At 45.7% G+C, this 22,771-nt stretch overlaps 1 protein-coding gene across 3 annotated transcripts in view; it reads right to left on the bottom strand.

The window, feature by feature from the left end:
- plekhd1 (pleckstrin homology domain containing, family D (with coiled-coil domains) member 1) overlaps nt 1–22,771 on the bottom strand; it is an 86,422-nt gene that overhangs the window by 52,709 nt on the left and 10,942 nt on the right. For all 3 annotated transcript variants that reach the window (XM_068039768.1, XM_068039770.1, XM_068039769.1), the window contains exons 3-4: nt 14,429–14,518; nt 2,281–2,357 (exon numbers count right to left, since the gene is read on the bottom strand). In XM_068039768.1, the coding sequence (XP_067895869.1) occupies nt 2,281–2,357; nt 14,429–14,518 (167 nt within the window). The remainder of the gene's footprint in view (nt 1–2,280; nt 2,358–14,428; nt 14,519–22,771) is intronic.

The following is a 22,771-nucleotide window of genomic DNA, read 5'->3' as shown; positions in this document are numbered from 1 at the left end:
TGAAAGTTGCTACCCAGGTTAATAGGGCTGTTAAGAAGGCATATGGTGTGTTAGCCTTTATTAGTAGGGGGATCGAGTTTCAGAGCCACGGGGTCATGATGCAGCTGTACAAAACTCTGGTGAGGCCGCACCTGGAGTATTGCGTGCAGTTCTGGTCACCGCATTACAGGAAGGATGTCGAAGCTTTGGAAAGGGTGCAGAGGAGATTTACTAGGATGTTGCCTGGTATGGAAGGAAGGTCTTACGAGGAAAGGCTGAGGGACTTGGGGTTGTTTTCGTTAGAGAGAAGGAGGAGGAGAGGTGACTTAATAGAGACATACAAGATAATCAGAGGGTTAGATAGGGTGGATAGTGAGAGTCTTTTTCCTCGGATGAGGATGGCAAACACGAGGGGACATAGCTTTAAGTTGAGGGGTGAAAGATATAGGACAGATGTCAGAGGTAGTTTCTTTACGCAGAGAGTAGTAGGGGCGTGGAACGCCCTGCCTGCAACAGTAGTAGACTCGCCAACTTTAAGGGCATTTAAGTGGTCATTGGATAGACATATGGATGTAAATGGAATAGTGTAGGTCAGATGATCGACGCAACATCGAGGGCCGAAGGGCCTGTACTGCGCTGTAATATTCTAATTCTCTGGCCATTCGCAATTAAACTCTGTTGGAGTGGAGACTTTTGTTTTTAAACCCAAATACATTATGTGGATTTAAAGATACAGGCCGGCTCAAACACGGATCCACCTTGGCCGCAGGATCATATATTGTGCTCGGTCTATCGTTACCGCCTTTCGGAAACAATAGCCTTGAAATCGGACCACACTTGAACTGGAGGGGCCCCCAACCAATCATGGCAGGCACCACACTCGTGCTGCAGACTGAGCGCGTGCTAGCTTTGCACAGGGAATCCAATTTTGAGGCCACCGTGTCTTCCAACTTATGGTGAGCAAGGCCACAGGAGGTCTGCTCATTATCTGCAGGTCAGCCATTCAGCTCTGGGACCTGAATTTAAACCCATGCAGTTTCAGTCATGGGCCAACTGCACCCAACTGAATCCTGACCGGCATTAAATTGTGCAGTCGTGCCAGAGACTGCAGGATAACTGATATCGTGTTAGGGAGGGCAAGGCTAAGACGGAAGATTGGATCTGGGCTATCTGTATGTCAAAATCATTAACATATTGGCCTTGATATCCCATAATGGGTGGGAGGAGGTCTACCAACCCTCTGTGGACCCATCTGCCACCATTTTCATAGCAGAGGTTTGCCGTCTTGGAGAATTGGGACACTTCATTAACACTGTGCAGTTGGAGCTTGATTTAAATGTAACAGTTGCCAGCTGGGCTTCCCAAGGCTTAGGAAGCTCCGCAGTGAAACAGAAAGGGGAGCAACTGGCTGCAGAAGCTACCTGCCTTTTAGAGCACTGCTTGTGGGCCAGGAGGAACAGGAGTGCTGCAGAGCCCCTCTAGCACCCCCACGAGCTAATCGCAGCCTCTCCTCAGTGTAATGATCTGTGATTTCCCCCCCATGCCAAATATTGGGGCCCTTGTTTCTGCATACTGTGGCTCAGTGGGAATTGCTCTTCTGTCTAGGTTCAGAAGGTTCTACTCCGGACACTTGAACATAAAATCCAGGTTGACACTCACGGTGCAGTGCTGAGGGAGTGTTGCACTGTCAGAGATGCTGGCTTTCGGAAGAAGGGCTAAACCGAGACCCGTCTGCCCTCTCAGGTGGCTGTAAAAGATTCCATGGCACTATTTGAAGAATACCAGGGGAGTCCCTGCTGGCCAATCTTTATCAATATTAGCTGAACCAACATTGCGAGAAAAAAAAAATTATCTGGTCATTATCAAATTGATGTGTGGAATCTTTCTGTGTGCAAGCTGACTGTTGCAATTCCTACATTACAACAGTGTCTACATCACAAAAAGTGAAGTGGATGCAAAGTGCTTTTAAACGTGTGCTATATAAATACCACCTCTTTCTGTTTTCTCTTCCCTTTCACCTTGCTGCTGACAGACTAACACTGACAGTAGGAAGCACTAGCCCATCAGCATTGTGAATGAGGTCACTGTGGCCATGTGTGACCCTCCAGGGAGCTGGCTAACTGCCAGGAACTTTTAGAAGCAAAGATTATTAAATTGCAATCTTGCCCTGAAGTCCCTCTGTGCCTTCTTTTCATCGTGAAAATTAGTTCATTTGTTTAAATTTATCCTGTCCCCCGTTATTTTTTTTTGCAATCTGTGTGATGTGGCATTCAGCTGCCAATGGTGCTTCTCTGTACTTACACCTTTCCAGATTCCTGCAGCATCTCCAGCCAGTGCTGTTGATCAAATTCAGTGTCGGCTGCTAATAAAATATTCCCCTAAAGAGAAAACGCAAAGAGTTCACATTAACCTTTTAATTCAGTTATCAAGAGAGGCTAAAAGAGCTGGTACTCTACACTTGAGGGAAGCACAGACTTGCGGGTGATCTGACTGAGGTTTATTAGACCATGAATGGAATAGATTGTGTTTGTGTTCAGTTTGTTCCCATTAAATAGTTTAAGGAAGACCAGGATCACAATTTTAAGTGGTGCAAGGCCAGATCTAGGTTAGATGTCAGGAGGTGGGTCTTTTCCCACAGAATAGTGAACCTCTGGAACAGGGTGCAGGCTCTTGCTGATTCACCGAATTTCTTTAGGCGAGAGCTGGCCCTGTATATGGCAGCAGTGGAGATCATCTCTTACAAAAGACAGTCTCTGCAAGGAATCATCAGGACTAGAGTGATCTCCTGGTCAATCACCGAGGACAGATCAGACAGAAGTTCTCAGATTTTCCTTCCTAAATGGCCTGGGTTTCTATCTGTTTCTATATATCTCCCTGGAGAATATACAGCTCCAGGTGGGATGGGGAACAGTTGTTTTATGTGAAGACTTATTCCCCCCAGCACGAGCTGTGGATGCTTTTTCATGTGATAAAGAGGATGTTCCTCCCGTTTCTGCACCTACAGAATTATCAGGGCTTGGAAATAAAAGAAAGGAGTGGATATGGAACGGTGCTGTGTTCACTTGATATAGCAACATAGGAGCTGGAGGAGGCCATTCAGCCCCTCAAGCCTGCTCTGCCATTCAGTTGGATCATGGTGGATCTGTCCATAACCCTTAATACCCTTGTCGGACAAAAATCTATCAGCCTCAGGCTTGAAATGTTCCACTGATCCCCAGACTCTGCAGCTTTCTGGGGGGAGCGAATTCCGGATTTCCTCTACCCTTTTCCTGACATCACCCCTGAACGGCCTGGCTCTAATTTTAACATGATGTTCCCTTGTTCTGGACCCTGCCCACAAGAGGAAATGCTTTCTCTCTATCTATCCTATCAACTTCTAAAATCATCTTCAACACCTCAATTAGATCACCCTTGAATTTTCCATAATGAAGGGAAGGTGAGCCCAGCCTATGCAACCTGTCCTTATAGCCCAGTATCATCCTGATAAATGTGTGCTGCACCCTTCACCTCAACCCCCACCGCACCCCACCACCCCCCCCCCCACCAGGCCAATATTCCTTACTGAGATGTGGGGGAATATTTACACTGACATACCCATAGAATCACAGAAAGTTTATGGCACAGAAAGAGGCCACTTGGCCCATCATGTCTGCGCCGGCCGTAAAGAAAGAGCCACCCACATAATCACACTTTCCAGCATTTGTTCTGTAGCCCTGCAGCTTACAGCACCTGTGGTGCATATCCAGACTCCTTTTGAATGAGTTGAGGGTCTCTGCCTCAACTACCCTTTCAGGCAGTGAGTTCCAGACCCCCACCACCCTCTGAGTGAAAAAGTGTTTCCTCATCTCCCCTCTAATCCTACCAATCATTTTAAATCTATGCCCCCTCGTCACTGACCTCTCTGCTAATGTAAATAGACCCTTCACCTCCACTCTATCCAGGCCCCTCACAACGTTGCACATTTCAATCAAATCGCCCCTCAGCCTTCTCTGTTCCAAGGGGAACAACCCCAGCCTATCCAATCTTTCCTCATTGGTGCAATTTTCCAGTCCTCTCTAGTGCAAATACATCCTTTCTGTAATGAGGTGACTAGAACTGCACACAGTACTCAAGTTGTGGTCTAACCAATGTTTTATATAGTTCCAGCATAACCTCCCTGCTCTTATATTCTATGCCTCGGCTAATTAACCACTTTATCGACCTATCCTGCTACCTTCAGGGATCTGTGGACATTCACTCCACGGTCCCTCACTTCCTCTACACCTCTCCCATTCATCGTGTATTCCTTTGTCTTGTTTGACCTCCCCAAATGCATCACCTCACACTTATCCGGGTTGAATTCCATTTGCCACTTTTCTGCCCATCTGACCAGACCATCAATATCTTCCTGCAGCCTACAGCTATCCTCCTGGCTATCTATCACACGGCCAATCTTTGTGTTGTCTGCAAATTTCTTGATCATGTCCCCTACATTTACGTCCAAAACATTAATGTATACCACAAAAAGCAGGGGACCTGGTACTGAGCCCTGCGGAACACCACTGGAAACAGCCCTCCAGTCAACAATTACCCTTTGTTTCCTGCCACTGAGCCAATTTTGTACCCAGCTTGATACGTTCCCCTGGATCCCATGGACTTTTTTTTAAAACCAGTCTGCCATGTGGGACCTTGTCAAAAGCCTTGCTAAAATCCATGTAGACCACATCAACTGCACTATCCTCATCTATCTTCCCTGTTACTTCTTCAAAATATTTAATCAAGTTGGTCAGACACGATCTTCCCTTAACATATCCATGATGTTCATCCTTGATTAACCTGTGCCTTTCTAAGTGACAGTTGATCCCTTCTCTCAGAATTGATTCCAATAATTTGCCCACTAGTGAGGTTAGACTGACTGGCCCGTAATGATTCAGTCTATCCCTCGCTCCCTTTTTAAATAAAAGTACAATGTTAGCAAATCGCCAATCATCCAGCACCACACCTGTATCCAGTGAGGACTGGAAAATGATGGTCATGTTTAGGATTTGCTCTTGTGTAGCACTGTGATGCATGGTGGGACTGATTGCCTGTTTGGGGATGGGTTGCAGTGTCCAGTAATCTTCTCTAATTTTGAAAGCAGCTTCCAGTTTGTTTATAGGCCCCTGTGTTTCTCAGCTGTAACCAGGAGAGCGCCTGCATTGTCCCTACCAGCGGGATCAACATTCAGGGAGAGAAATGGGAAGAGTGACATTAATAATTAGTTACAGCATAATAGGTTGCAAACTCCAGAGCAGACATATCAGTCAGCTCCATCTGACGTCACCAGATTGAGCCCCGACCCCACTCCTGCAAAACACGCTTATGTGCATTTCAGACCATTTTGTTTGCACTATGGATAGCTGGAGGACTACACTAAAACTCTCCTGGCCGGCCTCCCATCTTGCACTCTCTGTAAACTTGAGGTCATCCAAAGCTCTGCTGCCCATGTCTAAACTCGCACCAATTCCCATTCCCCCATCACCCCTGTGCTCACTGACCTGCTTTGGCTCCCGGTTAAGCAATGCCTCAATTTTAAAATTCTCACCCTTGTTTTCCAATCTCTCCATCTACTCACCCCTGCCCTTCTCCGTAATCTCCTCTAGCCCCACAACGCTCCTTGATATCTGAGCTCCTCCAAATCACTGATTTTAATGCTTCCACTATATGGTGGCCGTGCCTTCAGTTACCAAGGCCCACAGGTGCTGGAACTCACTTCCTAAACCCTTCCACCTCGCTACCTCTCTTTCTTCCTTTAAGACATTCCTCAAAACTTACTTCTTTGACCATATGATTTTATGTGACTTGGTTTAGATTAGATTAGAGATACAGCACTGAAACAGGCCCTTCGGCCCACCGAGTCTGTGCCGAACATCATCCACCCATTTATACTAATCCTATATTCCTACCAAACATCCCCACCTGTCTCTATATTTCCCTACCACCTACCTATACTAGTGACAATTTATAATGGCCAATTTACCTGTCAACCTGCAAGTCTTTTGGCTTGTGGGAGGAAACCGGAGCACCCGGAGAAAACCCACGCAGACACAGGGAGAACTTGCAAACTCCACACAGGCAGTACCCGGAATCGAACCCGGGTCCCTGGAGCTGTAAGGCTGCGGTGCTAACCACTGCGCCACTGGTGTCAAATTTTGTTTGATAACATTTATTAGTATTAATGATATTTGATAACATGGGACATTTTACTATGTTAGAGGAGCTATAAGAGTGTCATAGACAGATACAGCACCAAAACAGGCCCTTCGGCCCACCGAGTCCGCGCCGACCATCAGCCACCCATTTATACTAATCCTATATTAATCCCATTTTTCCCCTCTCACATGCCCACCTTCCCTCAATCTTCCTACCACCTACCTACACTAGGGGCATTTTTTTTTTACAATGGCCAATTTACCTATCAACCTGCAAGTCATTGGCATGTGGGCGGAAACCCGAGCACCCAGAGGAAACCCACACAGCCACAGGGAGAACTTGCAAACTCCGCACAGGCAGTACCCAGAACTGAACCCAGGTCGCTGGAGTTGTGAGGCTGCGGTGCTAACCACTGCGCCAATATAATTGCAGGCTGTTGTCAGAAATGCTGATTTTCTTTTACAAGTCATTTATCTCATTTGCTGTCTGTGCATAGAATGGCTGCCACATTTCCTGCACCTGTGACTACCCTTCAGAAGTGCTGCAATGGCTGTAAGTGCTTTGCGACATGCTGAGGCAAGAATGATAAGGCACTGCAGAAACATAAGTTCTCTATTTCGGGCTGTTTTCCCGTCAGCTGTTTTTTGAGGTTGGTTGTGTCAGTTTTTGAGAAACGCTTGTTAAAGTGTTGGCCAGTTCTGTAGCTAGGTCGAGTCTTGTGGGGCCAGGGCACAGTTTCGGGAGAGTCGAGTGTAGTTGGCAGAGGTAGGACTTGGCAATTCGGAGGGGGTGGGGAGAGATATTTGAGGTGTAATGAGCAGTAGAGAGGGAAGGGAATATGGTATGGGTAGTGAGTATTTTGGCAGCTTACTGGAGTAACCATGGGAGGGCTGGACAGAGCAGGAAAAGTTTGGATTCCAGTCACTGAGTCATATTTGATTGACTCCACTCATGTTAATTCGTTCAGTGGATTCCATTAATTTATGGATTCATAATATAATTAGTTGACTATTTCAACCAATTCAATTTACTCACGATGGGTTCTGGAGATTCCACTGACTCGCCAAATCAATATAATTCATTTACTGGATTCAGTTCACTGCGCTGCATATGATATAGTGAATTTGCTTCGAGTCCATCGAGTTGGCCACACACCATTAACTGAAATAACTGGATCCCATTCAGTCAGGTTGAAATCCTGAGATGAGATGGCAGTGATTCCATTTACTTAGCTTCACATGACTTAATTCATCACTTTCGATCTCGGCCACTCAGCAGAGCAGGGCTGAACAGAAGAGGGAGGACCATGGGGCAGAGGAGGGAGTGAGTCATAGGAACATACAAATTAGGAGCCACTCGGCCCCTCGAGCCTGCTCTGCCATTCAATCAGATCATGGCTGATCTGATCGTGACCTCAATTCCACCAGTGTAAGGATAAAGGTAAGATTCTACAGTGTTTTAATACGGCACAAAGACAGAACAGCTGATGTAACATTATAGTGTAATCACATGAGTAAATGGAAATTGGTCTGGCCTGTATGCTGGCAGATCACAATGAGACTCCAGGCTATAGTTTGGAAAGAGCAGAGATTTCAGAGTTGGCAATGGAACGGGATATTGCTAAAGTTGAGGGCCTTATGGTTGTGTGTGTTCAGTTTGACCTGAGGATCATAAACCACCCAACGCAGTTAAAATTCAACAAGAATTGGAAAACATAGGCTGGTTTATAAAATGGGTCCAACACCATTATTAAGATCACCTATTTCCACCTCCGTAACATCACCCCACTTTGCCCCTGTCTCAGCTGATCTGCTGCTGAAACCCTCATTCATGTCTTCATTACCCCGAGACTTGACTATTCCAACACACTCCTGGCTGGTCTCCCATATTCTACTCTCTGTAAACCTGAGGTCATCCAAACCCTGCTGTCCGTGTCTTAACTCACACCAAGTGCCGTTCCCCTATCACTGACCAATCTGGAGCGGTTCCTGCAGATTGGAAGGTTGCTAATGTCACCCCACTATTTAAGAAGGGAGGGAGAGAAAAAACAGGGAATTACAGACCTGTTAGACTTACATCAGTTGGTGGGAAAATGCTAGAATCTATTGGCTCTATTCTAAAGGAAGTGATAAATGGACACTTGGATAATAATGATCTGATTGGGCATAGTCAACATGGATTTATGAATGGAAAATCATGTTTGACGAACCTGTTGGAGTTTTTTTGAGGATGTTACAAACTGAATTGATAAAGGGGAGCCAGTGCACGTGGTAAACTTGGATTTTCAAAAGGCTTTTGATAAAGTCCCCCACAGGAGGTTGGTTAGCAAAATTAAAGCACATGGGATAGGAGGTTATATACTGGCATGAATTAAAGATTGGTTAACAGACAGAAAACAGAGAGTAGGAATAAACGGGTCATTTTCGTTGGCTGGCTGTGACAAGTTGGGTACCGCAGGGATCAGTATTTGGGCCTCTGCTGTTCACAATATATATCAATGATTTAGATGTGGCGACTAAATGTAGTATTTCCAAGTTCACAGATGACACAAAAGTAGGTGGGAATGTGTGTTGTGAGAAAGATGCAAAGTGGCTTCAAGGGGATTTGGACAGACTTAGTGAGTGGGCAAGAAAATGGCAGATGGAATATAATGTGGAAAAATGTGAGGTTATTCACTTTGGTAGGAGGAATAGATGTGCAGAGTATTTCTTAAATGATAAGAGATTAGAAAGTGTAGATGTACAAAGGGACCTGGGTGTCCTTGTCAATAAGTCGCTGAAAGCTAACATGCAGGTGCAGAAAGCAATTAAGAAGGCTAATGGTATGTTAGCCTTTATCGCAAGAGGATGCGAGTACAGGAGTAGTGAAGTCTTGCTTCAACTGTATAGAACCTTGGTTAGACCGCACCTGGAGTACTGTGTGCAGTTCTGAGCCCCTTACCTTAGGAAGAATATTATTGCCATAGAGGGAGTGCAACAAAGGTTCACCAGACTTGTTCCCGGGATGGTGGGACTGTCCTATGAAGAGAGATTGGGGAAACTAGGCCTGTATTTTTTAGAGTTTCGAAGAATGAGAGGTGCTCTCATTCCAAACCTACAAAAGGGATACACAGGGTAGATGCAGCTAAGATGTTTCCCTTGGTTGGGGAGTCTAGAACAAGGGGACACAATTTCAAAATAAGGGGGAAGCCACTTAGGACAGAGATGAGGAGAAATTCCTTTACTCAGAGGGTTGTGAATCTTTGGAATTCTCTACCCCAGAGGGCTGTGGAAGCTCAGTCATTGAGTATGTTTAAAGCAGAGATTGACAGATTTCTAAACACAAATGACATAAGGGGATATGGGAATAGTGTGGGAAAAAGGCATTGAAGTGGATGATCAGCCATGATCGTATTGAATGGCGGAGCAGGCTCGATGGGCTGAATGGCCTACTCCTTCTCCTATATTCCTACACTGGCTCCCAGTAGAGCAACGCATAGATTTAAAAATTCTCAACTTTGTTTGTAAATCCCTCCATTGCTGTGCACAAATTAGCTGCTGCATTTACTACTCAACATTTCCTCCAACAGAGACTATACTTCATTGTAAAGTGGTTTGCGATGTTGTGAAAAAGGCTATAGAAATGTAAGATTTTTTTCTCTTTACTGAGCTTAACAACCAGATTGGATGTTTATTCAGGGAGTTAAGGGAAGAAAACCCATGTTCATTACTGTTGGGGATCCACAGATTTTGGTGGGGAACGGTGCTTGGTGAATGAACAGGACCAATCTCCAGACTCTTATAACCCAGTGTGGATCAGTAGAGATCAATGACTAGCCATTGGTGTTGCTATGGCAACTCCATTTAAGCTACAGAGACTACTTTCGGTGGAGAACGCTGGATGCACAATCGGGGTACATGTACTCCATGTGTATCTTCACTTCAACATCTCCCACCATTCAGTGGCCTGTTGAGAAAGTGATCAAAAACATTCGCACACTCAGCTTTTCAGCTCACCATTTCACCAATAAATGCGCAAAGGTTAAAGTTCACGTGCATACGCCGTGCGAAAATGAGTACTGCGATCACATGACTGACAACAGTTTCCTTTATTCATTCAGAATTTACAAATCAAAAATGCAATGAGTCACATCTGGATTCCCAATCAACCACACGTGGCTAACAAACTGAACGTTTTGTTCATTCTTAGCTCTCGTATATTGGCATGGTTGCCAATCAACTACAACTTGTATTTATGGAACACCATAAACATAGTAAAACATCTGAAGGCGTTTCACAGGATTGCCAACAAACAAAAACTGACACCAAGCCAAAAAGCAGGTTTTAAGGAGCGTCTTAAAGGAGGAAAGAGAGTAGAGAGGCGGAGAGATTTAGGGAAGGAATTCCAGAGCTCGGGACCTTGGCAGCTGAAGGCACAGTCACCAATAAAATCAGGGATGCTCAAGAGGCCAGAATTAGAGGAGCGCAGATCTTCCAGAGGTTGTAGAGCTGAAGGAGATTATGGATATCAGAAGGCATAAAGTCATGCGGTGATTTGAAAATGGGGATGTGAATATTAAAATTGAGGCATTGCTTAATTGGGAGCCAATGTAGGTCAGCGAGCACAAGGGTGATGGGTCAACAGGACTAGTTGCTGGAGTTAGGATATGGGCAGCAGAATTTTGGATGACAAGTTTTCAGATGGTAGAACATGAAAGGCCAGCCAGGAGTACATTGGAATAGTCATAGTCTAGAGATAACAAAGGCATGGATGAGGGTTTCAGCAGCAGAAGAGCTGATGCAGGCACAGAGTCAGGCGATGTTACAGACGTGGAAATAGGCGGTTTTAGTGATGAATTGGATATGTGATCGGAAGTTCATTATGGGAACAAAGATGACACCAAGGTTGCAAATAGACTGGTTCAGCCTCTATCAGTTACAATGGAGAGGGATGAAGCCAGTAGCTAGGGAATGGAGTTTGTAGTTGGAACCGCAAATAATGGCTTTAGTATTCCCGGTATTTAATTGGAGAACATTTCTGCTCATCCAGTATTGGATGTTGGATTAGCAGTCTAATAATTTAGTAACAGTCGAAAGAGGTGGTAGTGAGGTAGAGCTGGATGTTGCCAGCATACCTTGTCTTTTTTTTGGGAAGTGGGCACTGCTGGCTAGGCCAGCATTTATTGCCCATCCCTCATTGCCCTTGAGAAGGTGGTGGTGAGCTGCCTTCTTGAACCGCTGCAGTCCATGTGGGGTAGGTACATCCACAGTGCTGTTAGGAAGGGAGTTCCAGGATTTTGACCCAGCCACAGTGAAGAAATGGCAGTATATTTCCACGTCAGGCTAGTGTGGAGTGGAACTTGCAGATGCCCTTATCCTTCTAGGTGGTAGAGGTTGTGGGTTTGGAAGGTGCTGTCGAAGGAGCCTTGGTGAGTTGCTGCAGTGCATCCTGTAGATGGTACACACTGCCGCCACTGTGCGTTGGGGTGGAGGAAGTGAATGTTTAAGGTGGTGGATGGGGTGCCAATCAAGTGGCTGCTTTGTCCTGGATGGTGTCGAGCTTCTTGAGTGTTGTTGGAGCTGCCCCCATCCAGGCAAGTGGAGAATATTCCCTCACACCCCTGACTTGTGCCTTGTAGATGGTGGACAGGCTTTGGGGAGACAGGAGGTGAGTTACTCGCTGCAGGATTCTGAGCCTCTGACCTGCTCTTGTAGCCACTGTATTTATATGACTACTCCAGTTCAGTTTCTGGTTAATGGTAACACCCAGGATGTTGATAGTGGGGGATTCAGTGATGGTAATGCCATTGAATGTCAAGGGGAGATGGTGTGTTTCTCTCTGGTTGGAGATGGTCGTTACCTGGCACTTGTGTGGTGCGAATGTCACTTGCCACTTACCAGCCCAAGCCTGGATATTGTCCAGGTCTTGCTGTGTATGGACACAGACTGCTTCAGTATCTGAGGAGGGGCGAACGGTACTGAACTTGTGAAAACTAAGCTGTGTTTTCGGATGATGTCGCCGAGGGGCAGCATGTAGATGAGAAACAGAAGGGGGCCTGGGATAGATCCTTGGGGGACACCAGAGGTAATGGTGCAAGAGCAGGAAGAGAAGACATTGCAGGCGATAAACTGGCTATGACAGGATAGATAAGAATGGAACCAGGTGAGAGCATTCCCACCCAGCTGGATGATGGTGAAGAGGCAGTGGAGGAGGATGGTGTGGTCAACTGTATCAAAGGCTGCAGACAGGTCGAGAAGGACCACAACATATTAGAACTACTAATATATATTGCAATTGCATTTGAAGGGAAACATCTGGAACAAATGGCATTTTCACCCAAGTGAGGTGAGAGTGATAGTCAGGGACACAAGCTTGGGATGGTCGGGGCTCATAGTGGGAGCTAAGGTTGATGAAGGGAATGAGGTGGATGTTGTCTATATAGATGGTAAGAATGCGTTTGATAAGGTACCACATAAAAGGCTGGTTAACAAAATTGAGGCTCACGAAATAGTAGGGTCCGCGTCCAATTGGATAAAAAATTGGCTGAAGGACAGAAAACAGCAAGTTGTAGTAAATGAAATAAACTGAAATGTTAACTCTGCTTCTCTCTCCACAGATGCTGCCTGACCCGCTGAGTATTTCCAGCATCGCGTTTTTATTTCAGATTTCCAGTATCTGCAGTATTTTGCTTTTAAGTCGTAGTAAATGGTTGTTTTTCAGACTGGAGGATGGTAGACAGTGGTGTTCCCCAAGGGTCAGTGCTGGGAACACTGCTTGTTTGCTATATATAAATGACTTGGATCTTGGAATAAAGAACAGAATCTCAAAATTTGCCAATGACACCAAACATGGAGGCGTGACAAACAGTGAGGATGATATGAACCACCTGCAACAGGACATAGATAGGCTAGTAGAATGGGCAGAAAGGTGGCAGATGGAATTTAATACAGAGAAGTGTGAGGTGATGCATTTTGGCAAAAGGAATAGGGAGAGGCAATATATACTTAATGGCACAGTTCTAAAGAGTGTGCAGGAACGGAGTGACCTGGGGGTGCATGTGCATAGATCTTTGAAGGTGCAAGGAAATATTGAGAGAGTGATTATTAAAGTATATGGGATCTTGGGATTCATAAATAGAGGTATTGAGTACAAAAGCAGTGAAGTTATGCTGAACCTTTATAAAGCTCAGGTTAGGCCCCAAATAGTGTATTGCGTCCAGTTCTGGTCACCACACTTTAAGGAGGATGTGAGAGTTTTTGAGAGGGTGTACAGGTGATTTACCAGAATGGTTCCAGGGTTGGAGGATTTTTATTACACGGTTAGGTTAGAAAAACTCGGGTTGTTCCGCTTCGAACAAAAGGCAATTAAGGGGAGATTTAATAGAAGTGTACAAGATTATGACAGACTTATACAATCAATAACTTCAAAAGGAAATTGGATGGCCACTTGAAGGAAATAGACTTGCAGGGCTACGGGAATTGAGCGGGGGAGCGAGACTGGACGAGTAGTTCCATACAGAGCTGGCATGGACTCAATGGGCTGAATGGCCTCCTTCTGTGCTGTAAATGACTCTGACTCTAAGCAAAGTGATGCTAACATGGGAATGTTGTAAGGAAGCCCTGGTGTGGTACAAAACTGGTGCCAAAAGAGACACATGGTTCAGGAACAAGAATGAGAGCTGCTAGATTCCCAGGGAATGAATGACTGACCTGCTATGAGGTGTCGGTTCCCATTGCTAGGAGCTACAGGAAGTAAAACATCTGTCTAGACACTTCCTTTGAACCAGAGTGCACAGGAACGAAAGGAGAACAGATCTGGCAAGGTGTGCTGTGACACGTGCCGTGATGAGCAAGGGTATAAACATAGACCAAGAGCGATGGAGAGTTCTCCTCAGAAGGAAGAAAACTGTCGTAAATAAAGCTCAAATTGATTTTAAGATAAAGGTGTTTGGTCGATAGGATGGATTGTGTTCAGAGACACTGTACCACATTGTCTAACATTGGGAGGGAGCAGGTGTGGACACAGCCCCTGGATGGAGAAGGTTCTGATCCTTCTCAATCTCATCCTTCCAGAACACCAGCCCTGCAGTGACACTTGCAGGCTCTTTCTCAATGGAGACCCTTGCCCTAGCCTCAACTGCCCTCTGTGTCTGCCCTACACTTGCCCTTTCAACTCTGAACCCTTTGCCTTGACCTATTCCATTGTTCCAATTTGACTTTCTGCTGTTATGAAATGGAGACCCGGGGTAACTTCCCCCAGCGCCCATACTCTCATTATCACTATGGCAACTCTGACTTACGTGGAAATCCTCGTGGGAAATTCTCATCACAAAGGGCATGTTGGGCTCTCCCCTTGCCTCCACGACACATCCACCAAGCGGTATCACACCCTGCAAATAAACAAGAAGAAAACAAATAGCCGTCACAAATTGCTGGCTACTTCTCATTAGCGTCACGAATTTCTGGAACTTTCTGTTTCGAGGACATTAATCATCAGCCCCACATCAGGCGCAGATTGCCAAGTGATCAGGGGTCGGTCCTGTAAACCGAAGATTGTGGGTTTGATTCCCCACCCTTCCAGTGTCTGACTGAACCTCAGACTGACCTGTTCCTCCAATTAAATATTGGGAAGACTGAAGCCATTGTCTTCGGTTTGCACTACAAACCCCATTCTCTAGCCACCGACTCCATCCCTCTCCCTGGAATCTGTCCAAGGCTGACCCAGTCTGTTCACAGCCTCGGTGTCATATCTGGCCCCAGGATAAGCTGCCAACCACATATTCGCACCATCACTATGACCACCTATTTCCAACTCCACTCCTGTCTCAGCTCATCTGCTGCTGAAACTCTCACTCCTGCTTTTGTTACCTCTAGACTTGACCATTCCAATGCACTCCTTGCTGGTCTCCCACATTCTACCCTCCGTAAACTTGAGCTCATTCAAAACCCTGCTGCCCGTGTCCTAACTCACATCAAGTTCCCTTCACCCATCACCCTTGTCCTTGCCGGCCTACATTGGCCAGTTAAGCAACGCCACAATTTTAAAATTCTCTTCCTTGTTTCAAATCCCTCCATGGCCTCACCCCTCCCTATCTCTATAATCTCCTTCAGACCCACAACCCTCCAAGATATTTGCACTCATCCGATTCTGGCCTCTTGAGCATCCCGGATTTTAATTGCTTTGCTTTTGGTGGCTGTGCCGTCAGCTGCCTGGGTCCTAAGCTCTGGAATTCCCTCCCTAAACCGCTCCGCCTCTCTCTTTCCTCCTTTAAAACGCTCCTTAAAACCTACCTCTTTGACCAAGTGATTGGTCACCTGTCCTAATATGACAAATTTTATTTGATGACGCTCCTGCGAAGCGCCTTGAGACGCTTTTCTATGTTAAAGGTGCTATATAAATGCAAGCTGTGGTTGTTAGAAGCAGCCCAGAGACCAGGCGAGCAATAGACCGAACTTAGGGCTATCAGCTGATGGAATTTTTTTCAGATGGTAATTAATCTAATACACCGAGCTCGATGGAGTTTTATTGGGTAAGTGTATCAAGAAATATGGAGCAAAGCCAAGAAAATGGAGTTCAAGTAACAATCAATAAAGCCTCCTTCGACAGCACCTTCCAAACCCGCGACCTCTACCACCTAGAAGGACAAGGGCAGCAAATGCATGGGAACACCACCACCTGCAAGTTCACCTCCAAGTCACACGCCATCCTGACTTGGAACTGTATCGCCATCTCTTCACTGTGGCTGAGTCAAAATCCTGGAACTCCCTTCCTAACAGCACTGTAGGTGTACCTGCACCACACGGACTTCAGCAGTTCAAGAAGGCAGCTCTCCACCACCTTCTCAAGGGCAATTAGGGATGGGCAATAAATGCTGGCCTGGCTAGTGACATCCATACTCTGAGAATAAAGAAAGAAAAACTGAACGGCGGTACAGGTTTGAGGGGCTGAATGGCCTACTCCTGTTCCTCTGCTCCAAGAACTACATACCCAATATCTCCTTCCCCCATCATCACCACTGAGCACACCCCATAAATACTGTACAACAATATTACCACCCACCCCACCCATCCTGCTTGGTTGGCACAGTGTGGTCTGAAACCTATGGGGATAAATCTGCACCATTCCCACCCTCGTGTTCAACCTGTACCCAGGGAGTGGTGACCTTACAGAATGACAGGACACAGTGCTGACTGTAAACTCCCCATCAAAACCAAGTTCAGGTTTGTGCAGGATGCAGCAACTGCAGCCAGTATTTCCCTGGAATTGGGAGGAGGGGTGGAAGGTGGCCAGCTCATTCTCTACACAGTCTGCAACAGCAGTCAATCTTTTTTGCAGAAACTGTGTCGAAATCCATGAAAGCCAGAGCAGGAGTGGAAGAGGGCAAGGCCTGAATTCCTTACTGAAGGAGCAGCTCTCTCTGGTATTTTTAGTGTGGTGAGTTAGCTCGGGGTCGGTATTCAAGGCCTATTGTTTAGCTCAGCACTTTAGCCTGACTGTGCAGCAGGTTTGTTCTATCTGCGGCATGTTTTCCTATCGGAAGCAGAGAGAGGCTTGTCCAACCTTGAATGTGTGCTTGGCTGGCATTCGGCTGAAGGACATGACAGCAGCTGAACCTTAGATTATTCTCAAGGTAGTTGACTGTTCTTCCTTGTTTCGTCTCCATGAGAGCTTCACTTCTTTGCAGCTGGTGCCATGTCACTGGGGTCTCAGTCTGATTTTCCTCTGGCATTCAACTGCATTAACCATATTGTTGATATAGCCTAAAGATGTAGTCAGTGGTCACTTAGCAACCGTTTATACTGAGCAACCAATTAAAACTCTTTGCTTTGATGGCCATTCCTCCATGTTATGCTCAAGTGTGAGCCAGCACAGTTCCCTTAGAATAGCGCTGAAGTCAAAAGCTTCTTTGATAGCAAGGAGGTTTGAGGGGTTGGGGTGTAAGAGGCTCCTCATCACTGCATTTACTCCGTAGTTCTGCTTGGTCGGGCCCCAGGCTAGCCATCAAGACACTGTGGCTAGTTTCCCTCCACAAACTCAGCTCTGAATTTGGCACCGGGTTTGCAAGCTTGGCCAAGCAATGACCTTGTCCAGGAGGTGCCTAGAGTGTACTGCTGTTCCCCATACTGGTTCCGATAGCAGCTCGTCTGAGATAGGGAACTCAGTGATGTTGGTAACTGAACATTTTCACACAGTTAAATATCTATCGGCCACCAGAACTGGGTTACTTAGAATTACATAGTATTTTACAGCACAGGAACAGGCCGTGCGCTCCATCTGGTCAATGCCACAGTTTACACTCCACAGGAGCTTCCTCCCACTCTACCTCATCTCGCCCTAGCTACATTTCCTTCTATTTCGTTCTCCCTCATGTGTTTAATCTAGTTGCCCCTTAAATGCATTTTTCAAAAAATTATTTAATGGGATGTGGGCATCGCTGGCAAAGCCAGCATTTGTTGCCCATCCCTAATTACCCTTGACAACTGAGTGGCTTGCTAGGCTATTTCAGAGGGCAGTTAAGAGTCAACCACATTGCTGTGGGTCTGGAGTCACATGTAGGCCAGACCAGGTAAGGGCAGCAGATTTCCTTCCCTAATGGATATTAGTGAACCAGATGGATTTCTATGACAATCAATGATGGTGTCATGACACCATGACTGAGACTAGTTTTCAATTCCAGATTTCTATTACTAAATTGATTTTTTGTGAATTAATTGAATTGAAATTGCACCAGCTGTCGTGGTGGGTTTTGAACCCATGCCCCCAGGGTATTAGGGCCTCTGGATTACTAGTTCAGTCTCATTACCACCACCCGTTCTATCTCACTCGCCTCAACCACTCCCTGTGGTAGCAATTTCCACATTCGAACCCACTTTGGGTAATAGGATCATAGGAAATAGGAGCAAGAGTAGGCCATTCAGCCAGTCGAGCCTACTCCGCCATTCAAACAGATCATGGCTGATCATCTACCTCCATGCCAGACGTTTCCCCTGAATTCCCTATTGAATGTATTAATGACTAGCTTACACTGATGCCCCCTAGTTCTGGTTTCCCCAACAAGTGGAAATGATAGTGAGACATGGTGAGGTGGTGTGTGTGTGGGATTGAGGAATACGTTGACAGTGTGAACAGAACCTGTGGCTGACAGTAGCAGGGATAAAATGACATAAAAAGTGGAGAGAAAGAAAGCTAGGGAGCTGGCTTAAACTGAAAGCTTGGAAAATATAATACTTTTTTGAGACAATAATCTAAACTAGATAAACTAATTAGTTAATAAAACTAAAAATATTGAGTGAATAAACAGCTTAGCTAACTTAATTAATAGACACGGTTAGATAGACATGGCAGGTTAGGTGGTGTGCAGTGACTGTAGCATGTGGGAGTTTGTAGAGAGCAGTGTGATCCCAAAAAGCCTTTTTAAAAAAAAATGTATTCATTCATGGGATGTGGGCGACGCTGGCCAGGCCAGCATTTATTGCCATTCCCATTTGCCCTTGAGAAGGTGGTGGTGAGCTGCCTTCCTGAATTTCTGCAGTCCATGTGGGGTAGGTACACCAACCAGGATTTTGACCCAGGGACAGTGAAGAAACGGCGATATAGTTCCAAGTCAGGATGGTGTGTGACTTGGAGGGGAACTTGCAGGTTGTGGTGTTCCCATGCATCTGCTGCCATTGTCCTTCGAAGTGGTAGAGGTCACAGTTTGGAAGGTGCTGTCTAAGAAGCCTTGGTGCGTTGCTGCAGTGCATCTTGTAGATGGTACACACTGCTGCCACTGTGTGTCAGTGGTGAAGGGAGTGAATATTGAAGGTGGTGGATGGGGTGCCAGTCAATTGGGCTGCTTTGTCCTGGATGGTGTTGAGCTTCTTGAGTGTTATTGGAGCTGCACTCATCCAGGCAAGTGGAGAGTATTCCATCACACTCCTGACTTGTACCTTGTAGATGGTGGACAGGCTTTGGGGAGTCAGGAAGTGAGTTACCCGCCGCATGATTCCTAGCCTCAGACCTGCTCTTGCAGCCACAGTATTTATATGGCTGCTTCAGTTCAATTTCTGGTCTATGGTAACCCCCAGGCTATTGATGGTGGTAGTGATAGGGGATAGTATAGTCAGAGGGATAGATACTGTTCTCTACACCCACGAGCGGGAGTTCCGAAGGTTGTGTTGTCTGCCCAGTGCCATGGTTCACGACAACTCCGAGGGGGCAAATAAGGCACGGGAACACACAGTTAGTGGTAGGACTCTGGGAAGTGTAGTGGAACAAAGGGACCTTGCAGGTATATGCATAAATCCCTGAAGGTAACAGGAGAGGTAGATAAGGTGGTTAATATGGCATATAGGATACTTTCCTTTATTGGCTGATCTCTAGAGTATAAGAACAGGGAGGTTATGCTAGAACTATACAAAATACTAGTTTGGCCACAGCTGGAGTAGTGTGTACAGTTTTTAGTCACCACATTACAGGAAGTATGTGATCACACTCGAGTGGGTACAGAGGACATTTACAGAGGATGCTGCAGGAATGGAGAATTGTAGCTATGAAGAAAGATTGGGTAGGTTGGGATTGTTCTCCTTGGAGCAGAGGGGGCTGAGGGGAGATTTAATTGAGATGTATAAAATTATGAGGGCCTGGATAGAGTAGGTAGGAAGGCCCTAATTCCATGAGCTGAGAGGTTAATAAGCAGGGATCATAGATTTAAAGTAATTGGTAGAAGATTAGAGGGGATTGAGGAGTAATTGCTCTTCACCCAGAGGGAGATTTGCAGGGGAAGGGTGTGTCTGGAACTCACTGCCTGAAAGGGTGTTGGAGGTACCTGGATATGCACTTGAGGTGCTATAACCTACAGGGCTACAGACCAAGAGCTGGAAAGCAGGATTAAGCTGCATTTCAATTGGCACAGGCATGATGGGCCAAATGGCCTCCTTCTCTGCCATAAATTTTCTACGTTTTTATAACAAACCAACACGGAGTATTGTTCTTGAATGTGGCAGTGCAGCAGTTTTGAAGAGATCAGTGAAAGTACAAGGTCGAAGAGATGAACACTAGCACTACATTTACAGCAGAGCCCTATTTATAGAAAATCAGATTAAACAGAAAAAATTAAAAAGCTTTCCACCTTTGGAGATTTTGCTCAGCGGAGCAACAGGGAGACGGGTGAATGACCGCTTAACCTCTCGCTGCAGTCAGCCGTCACGGTGTCCTGATTAAAGTCATCTACTGACTCACTCACTTCAAAGGAAGTCTCCTGAAGACAGATTGCCTCAAGATAAATCATTCTGATTTTTCTAAGCTATTGCGTTTTTGAAGATTATGTTCCGCAGACTCATAATTAATATCTTCACCTTAAGTAGAAAAGTTTCAGTTACCATAATCTTCTATTCCCCCATGACCCATATCACATCCTCATGCCCTGTAGAAGATTAAACCCTGATGTTCAGCGCATTACATGTGATTAAATCACAATGTGCTGCTCTACTTTCATGATACATTGTGGGTTGAACAGTTCTTGCATGAAATCTCTATGAATGTGTGTGAATGATAAAAAACAACAGGTTCTGGACTGTGTCATGTGGTCATCACCTGACACTAACAGTGTCAATACTTTCTCTACGTCCACCCCATCAAATCCCTTCATCAATTTAACATCCTCTATCAGATTACCCCTCAGCCTTCTCTATTCTTCCCTGTTCAGTCTTTTCTGATGGTAATAACTTCTCAGTTCCGGTATCATTCTTGAAAATCTCTTTTTGCACCTCCTCCATATCCCTTTGTAACATGGGAGACCCGAACTGTGCGCAGTACTCCAAGTGCGGTCTGACCAAGGTTCATTACCAGTAGCTACAGTTGCTCCCATACATACGAACTGCAGCAGTTATGGTGAAACATATTCACGATTTCAGATCACTGAAAAAATGAGCCAGCGACAGCTTTCATTGGTCAGGGCCTAGTGTTTTCTGGGTGTGTGTGCTCTGAAGTTTTCCATTTCTCCACAGTCCCTGCTTATCCCAGGCTGTTCCCCAATGTTAAAGAAAAAAGAAAGATTTATAGAGCGCCTTTCACAATCTCAGGACATCCCAAAGCATTTTACAGCCAAAGAACTACTTTTGAAGGGTAGTCACTGTTATTGTGTAGGAAATGCAGCAGCCAATTTGTGCACAGCAAGCTCCCACAAACAACGATGAGATAATGACCAGATAATCTAGTTTAAGTGTTGGCCGAGGGATAAGTATTGGCTGGGGCACTGGGCAAAACTCCTTGCTCTTCTTGAAATAGTCTTATGGGATCTAATACATCCACCTGAGAGGGCAGATGGGACTTCCAACAGTGCAGGACTCCCTCAGTACAGCATTGGAGTGTCAGACCTCAGGGAGTGGCAAGAATGTGGAACTCACTAGTAACATTCACGCCACACAAGTGCCAAGCAATGACCATCTCAAACAAGAGAGAACCTAACCATTTCCCCTTGACGTTCAATGGCATTATGATTGCTGAATCCTCCACTATCAACATCCTAGGGCTACCATTGACCAGAAATTGAACTGGAGTAGCCATATAAAAACCGTGGCTACAAGAGCAGGTCTGAGGCTGAGAATTCTGCGGTGAGTAACTCAACTCCTGACTCCCCAAAGCCTGTCCACCATCTACAAGGCACAAGTCAGGAGTGTGATGGAATACTCTCCACTTGCCTGGATGGGTGCAGCTCCAACAACACTCAAGAAGCTCGACACCATCCAGGACAAAGCAGCCCGCTTGATTGGCATCCCACCTACAAACATTCACTCCCTCCACCACCGAGGCACAGGGGCAGCAGCGTGTACCATCTACAAGATGCAATGCAGCAACTCACCAAGACTCCTTCGACAGCACCTTCCAAACCCGCAATGTTTTCCACCTAGAAGGACAAGGGCAGCAGATGCATGGGAACACCACCACCTGCAAGTTCCCCTCCAAGCCACACACCGTCCTGACTTGGAACTATATCGCTGTTCCTTCACTGTGGCTGGGTCAAAATCCTGGAACTCCCTTCCTAACAGCACTGTGAGCAGCGGTTCAAGAAGGCAGCTCACCACCACCTTCTCAAGGGCAATTCGGGATGGGCAATAAATGCTGGCCTAGCCATCGACACCCACATCCCGTGAATCAATAAAAAAAACTACCACACGGAGTAGCTAAAGCAAATAGTAAAATTGCATTTAAGGGGAGGCTAAATAAATAAACGAGGGAGAAAGGAATAGAAGGATATGTTGCTGGGGGTTAGATGAAGTAGAGTGGGAGGAGGCTTGTGTGGAGCATATACACCAACAAAGACCAGTTGGGCCGAATGGCCTGTTTCTGTGCTGTGCATTCAATGTAATTTTACGGCAGAAAGGAAAACAGATGATGGTGCTAGCACAGGTTTAATTATCTTATGTAAAGTTGTGCTTTTGGTTTCTAATTCATGGTTTAGGCTTAACATTACAGTAATAATGATTTTTGAATAGATTTATTACTTACCAGTATTTATGTTAGCTCATAAGCTGAATAATAGAAAATTGGCCAACGCAGTGAATTTGGAGTTCCCCTGACACTTATCAAGACTGGGATAGGGAAATGGAGGAGGCAGTGGTTTAAACACATCCTCCTTTTACCCTCGAGGCTTGGATTTAAA

This window comes from Heterodontus francisci, chromosome 9, assembly GCF_036365525.1.
Source record: "Heterodontus francisci isolate sHetFra1 chromosome 9, sHetFra1.hap1, whole genome shotgun sequence".
NCBI classification, from domain to species: domain Eukaryota; kingdom Metazoa; phylum Chordata; class Chondrichthyes; order Heterodontiformes; family Heterodontidae; genus Heterodontus; species Heterodontus francisci.
Note: the sequence above shows the minus strand (reverse complement) of the source record. Positions and strands in the feature narration are given on the sequence as shown.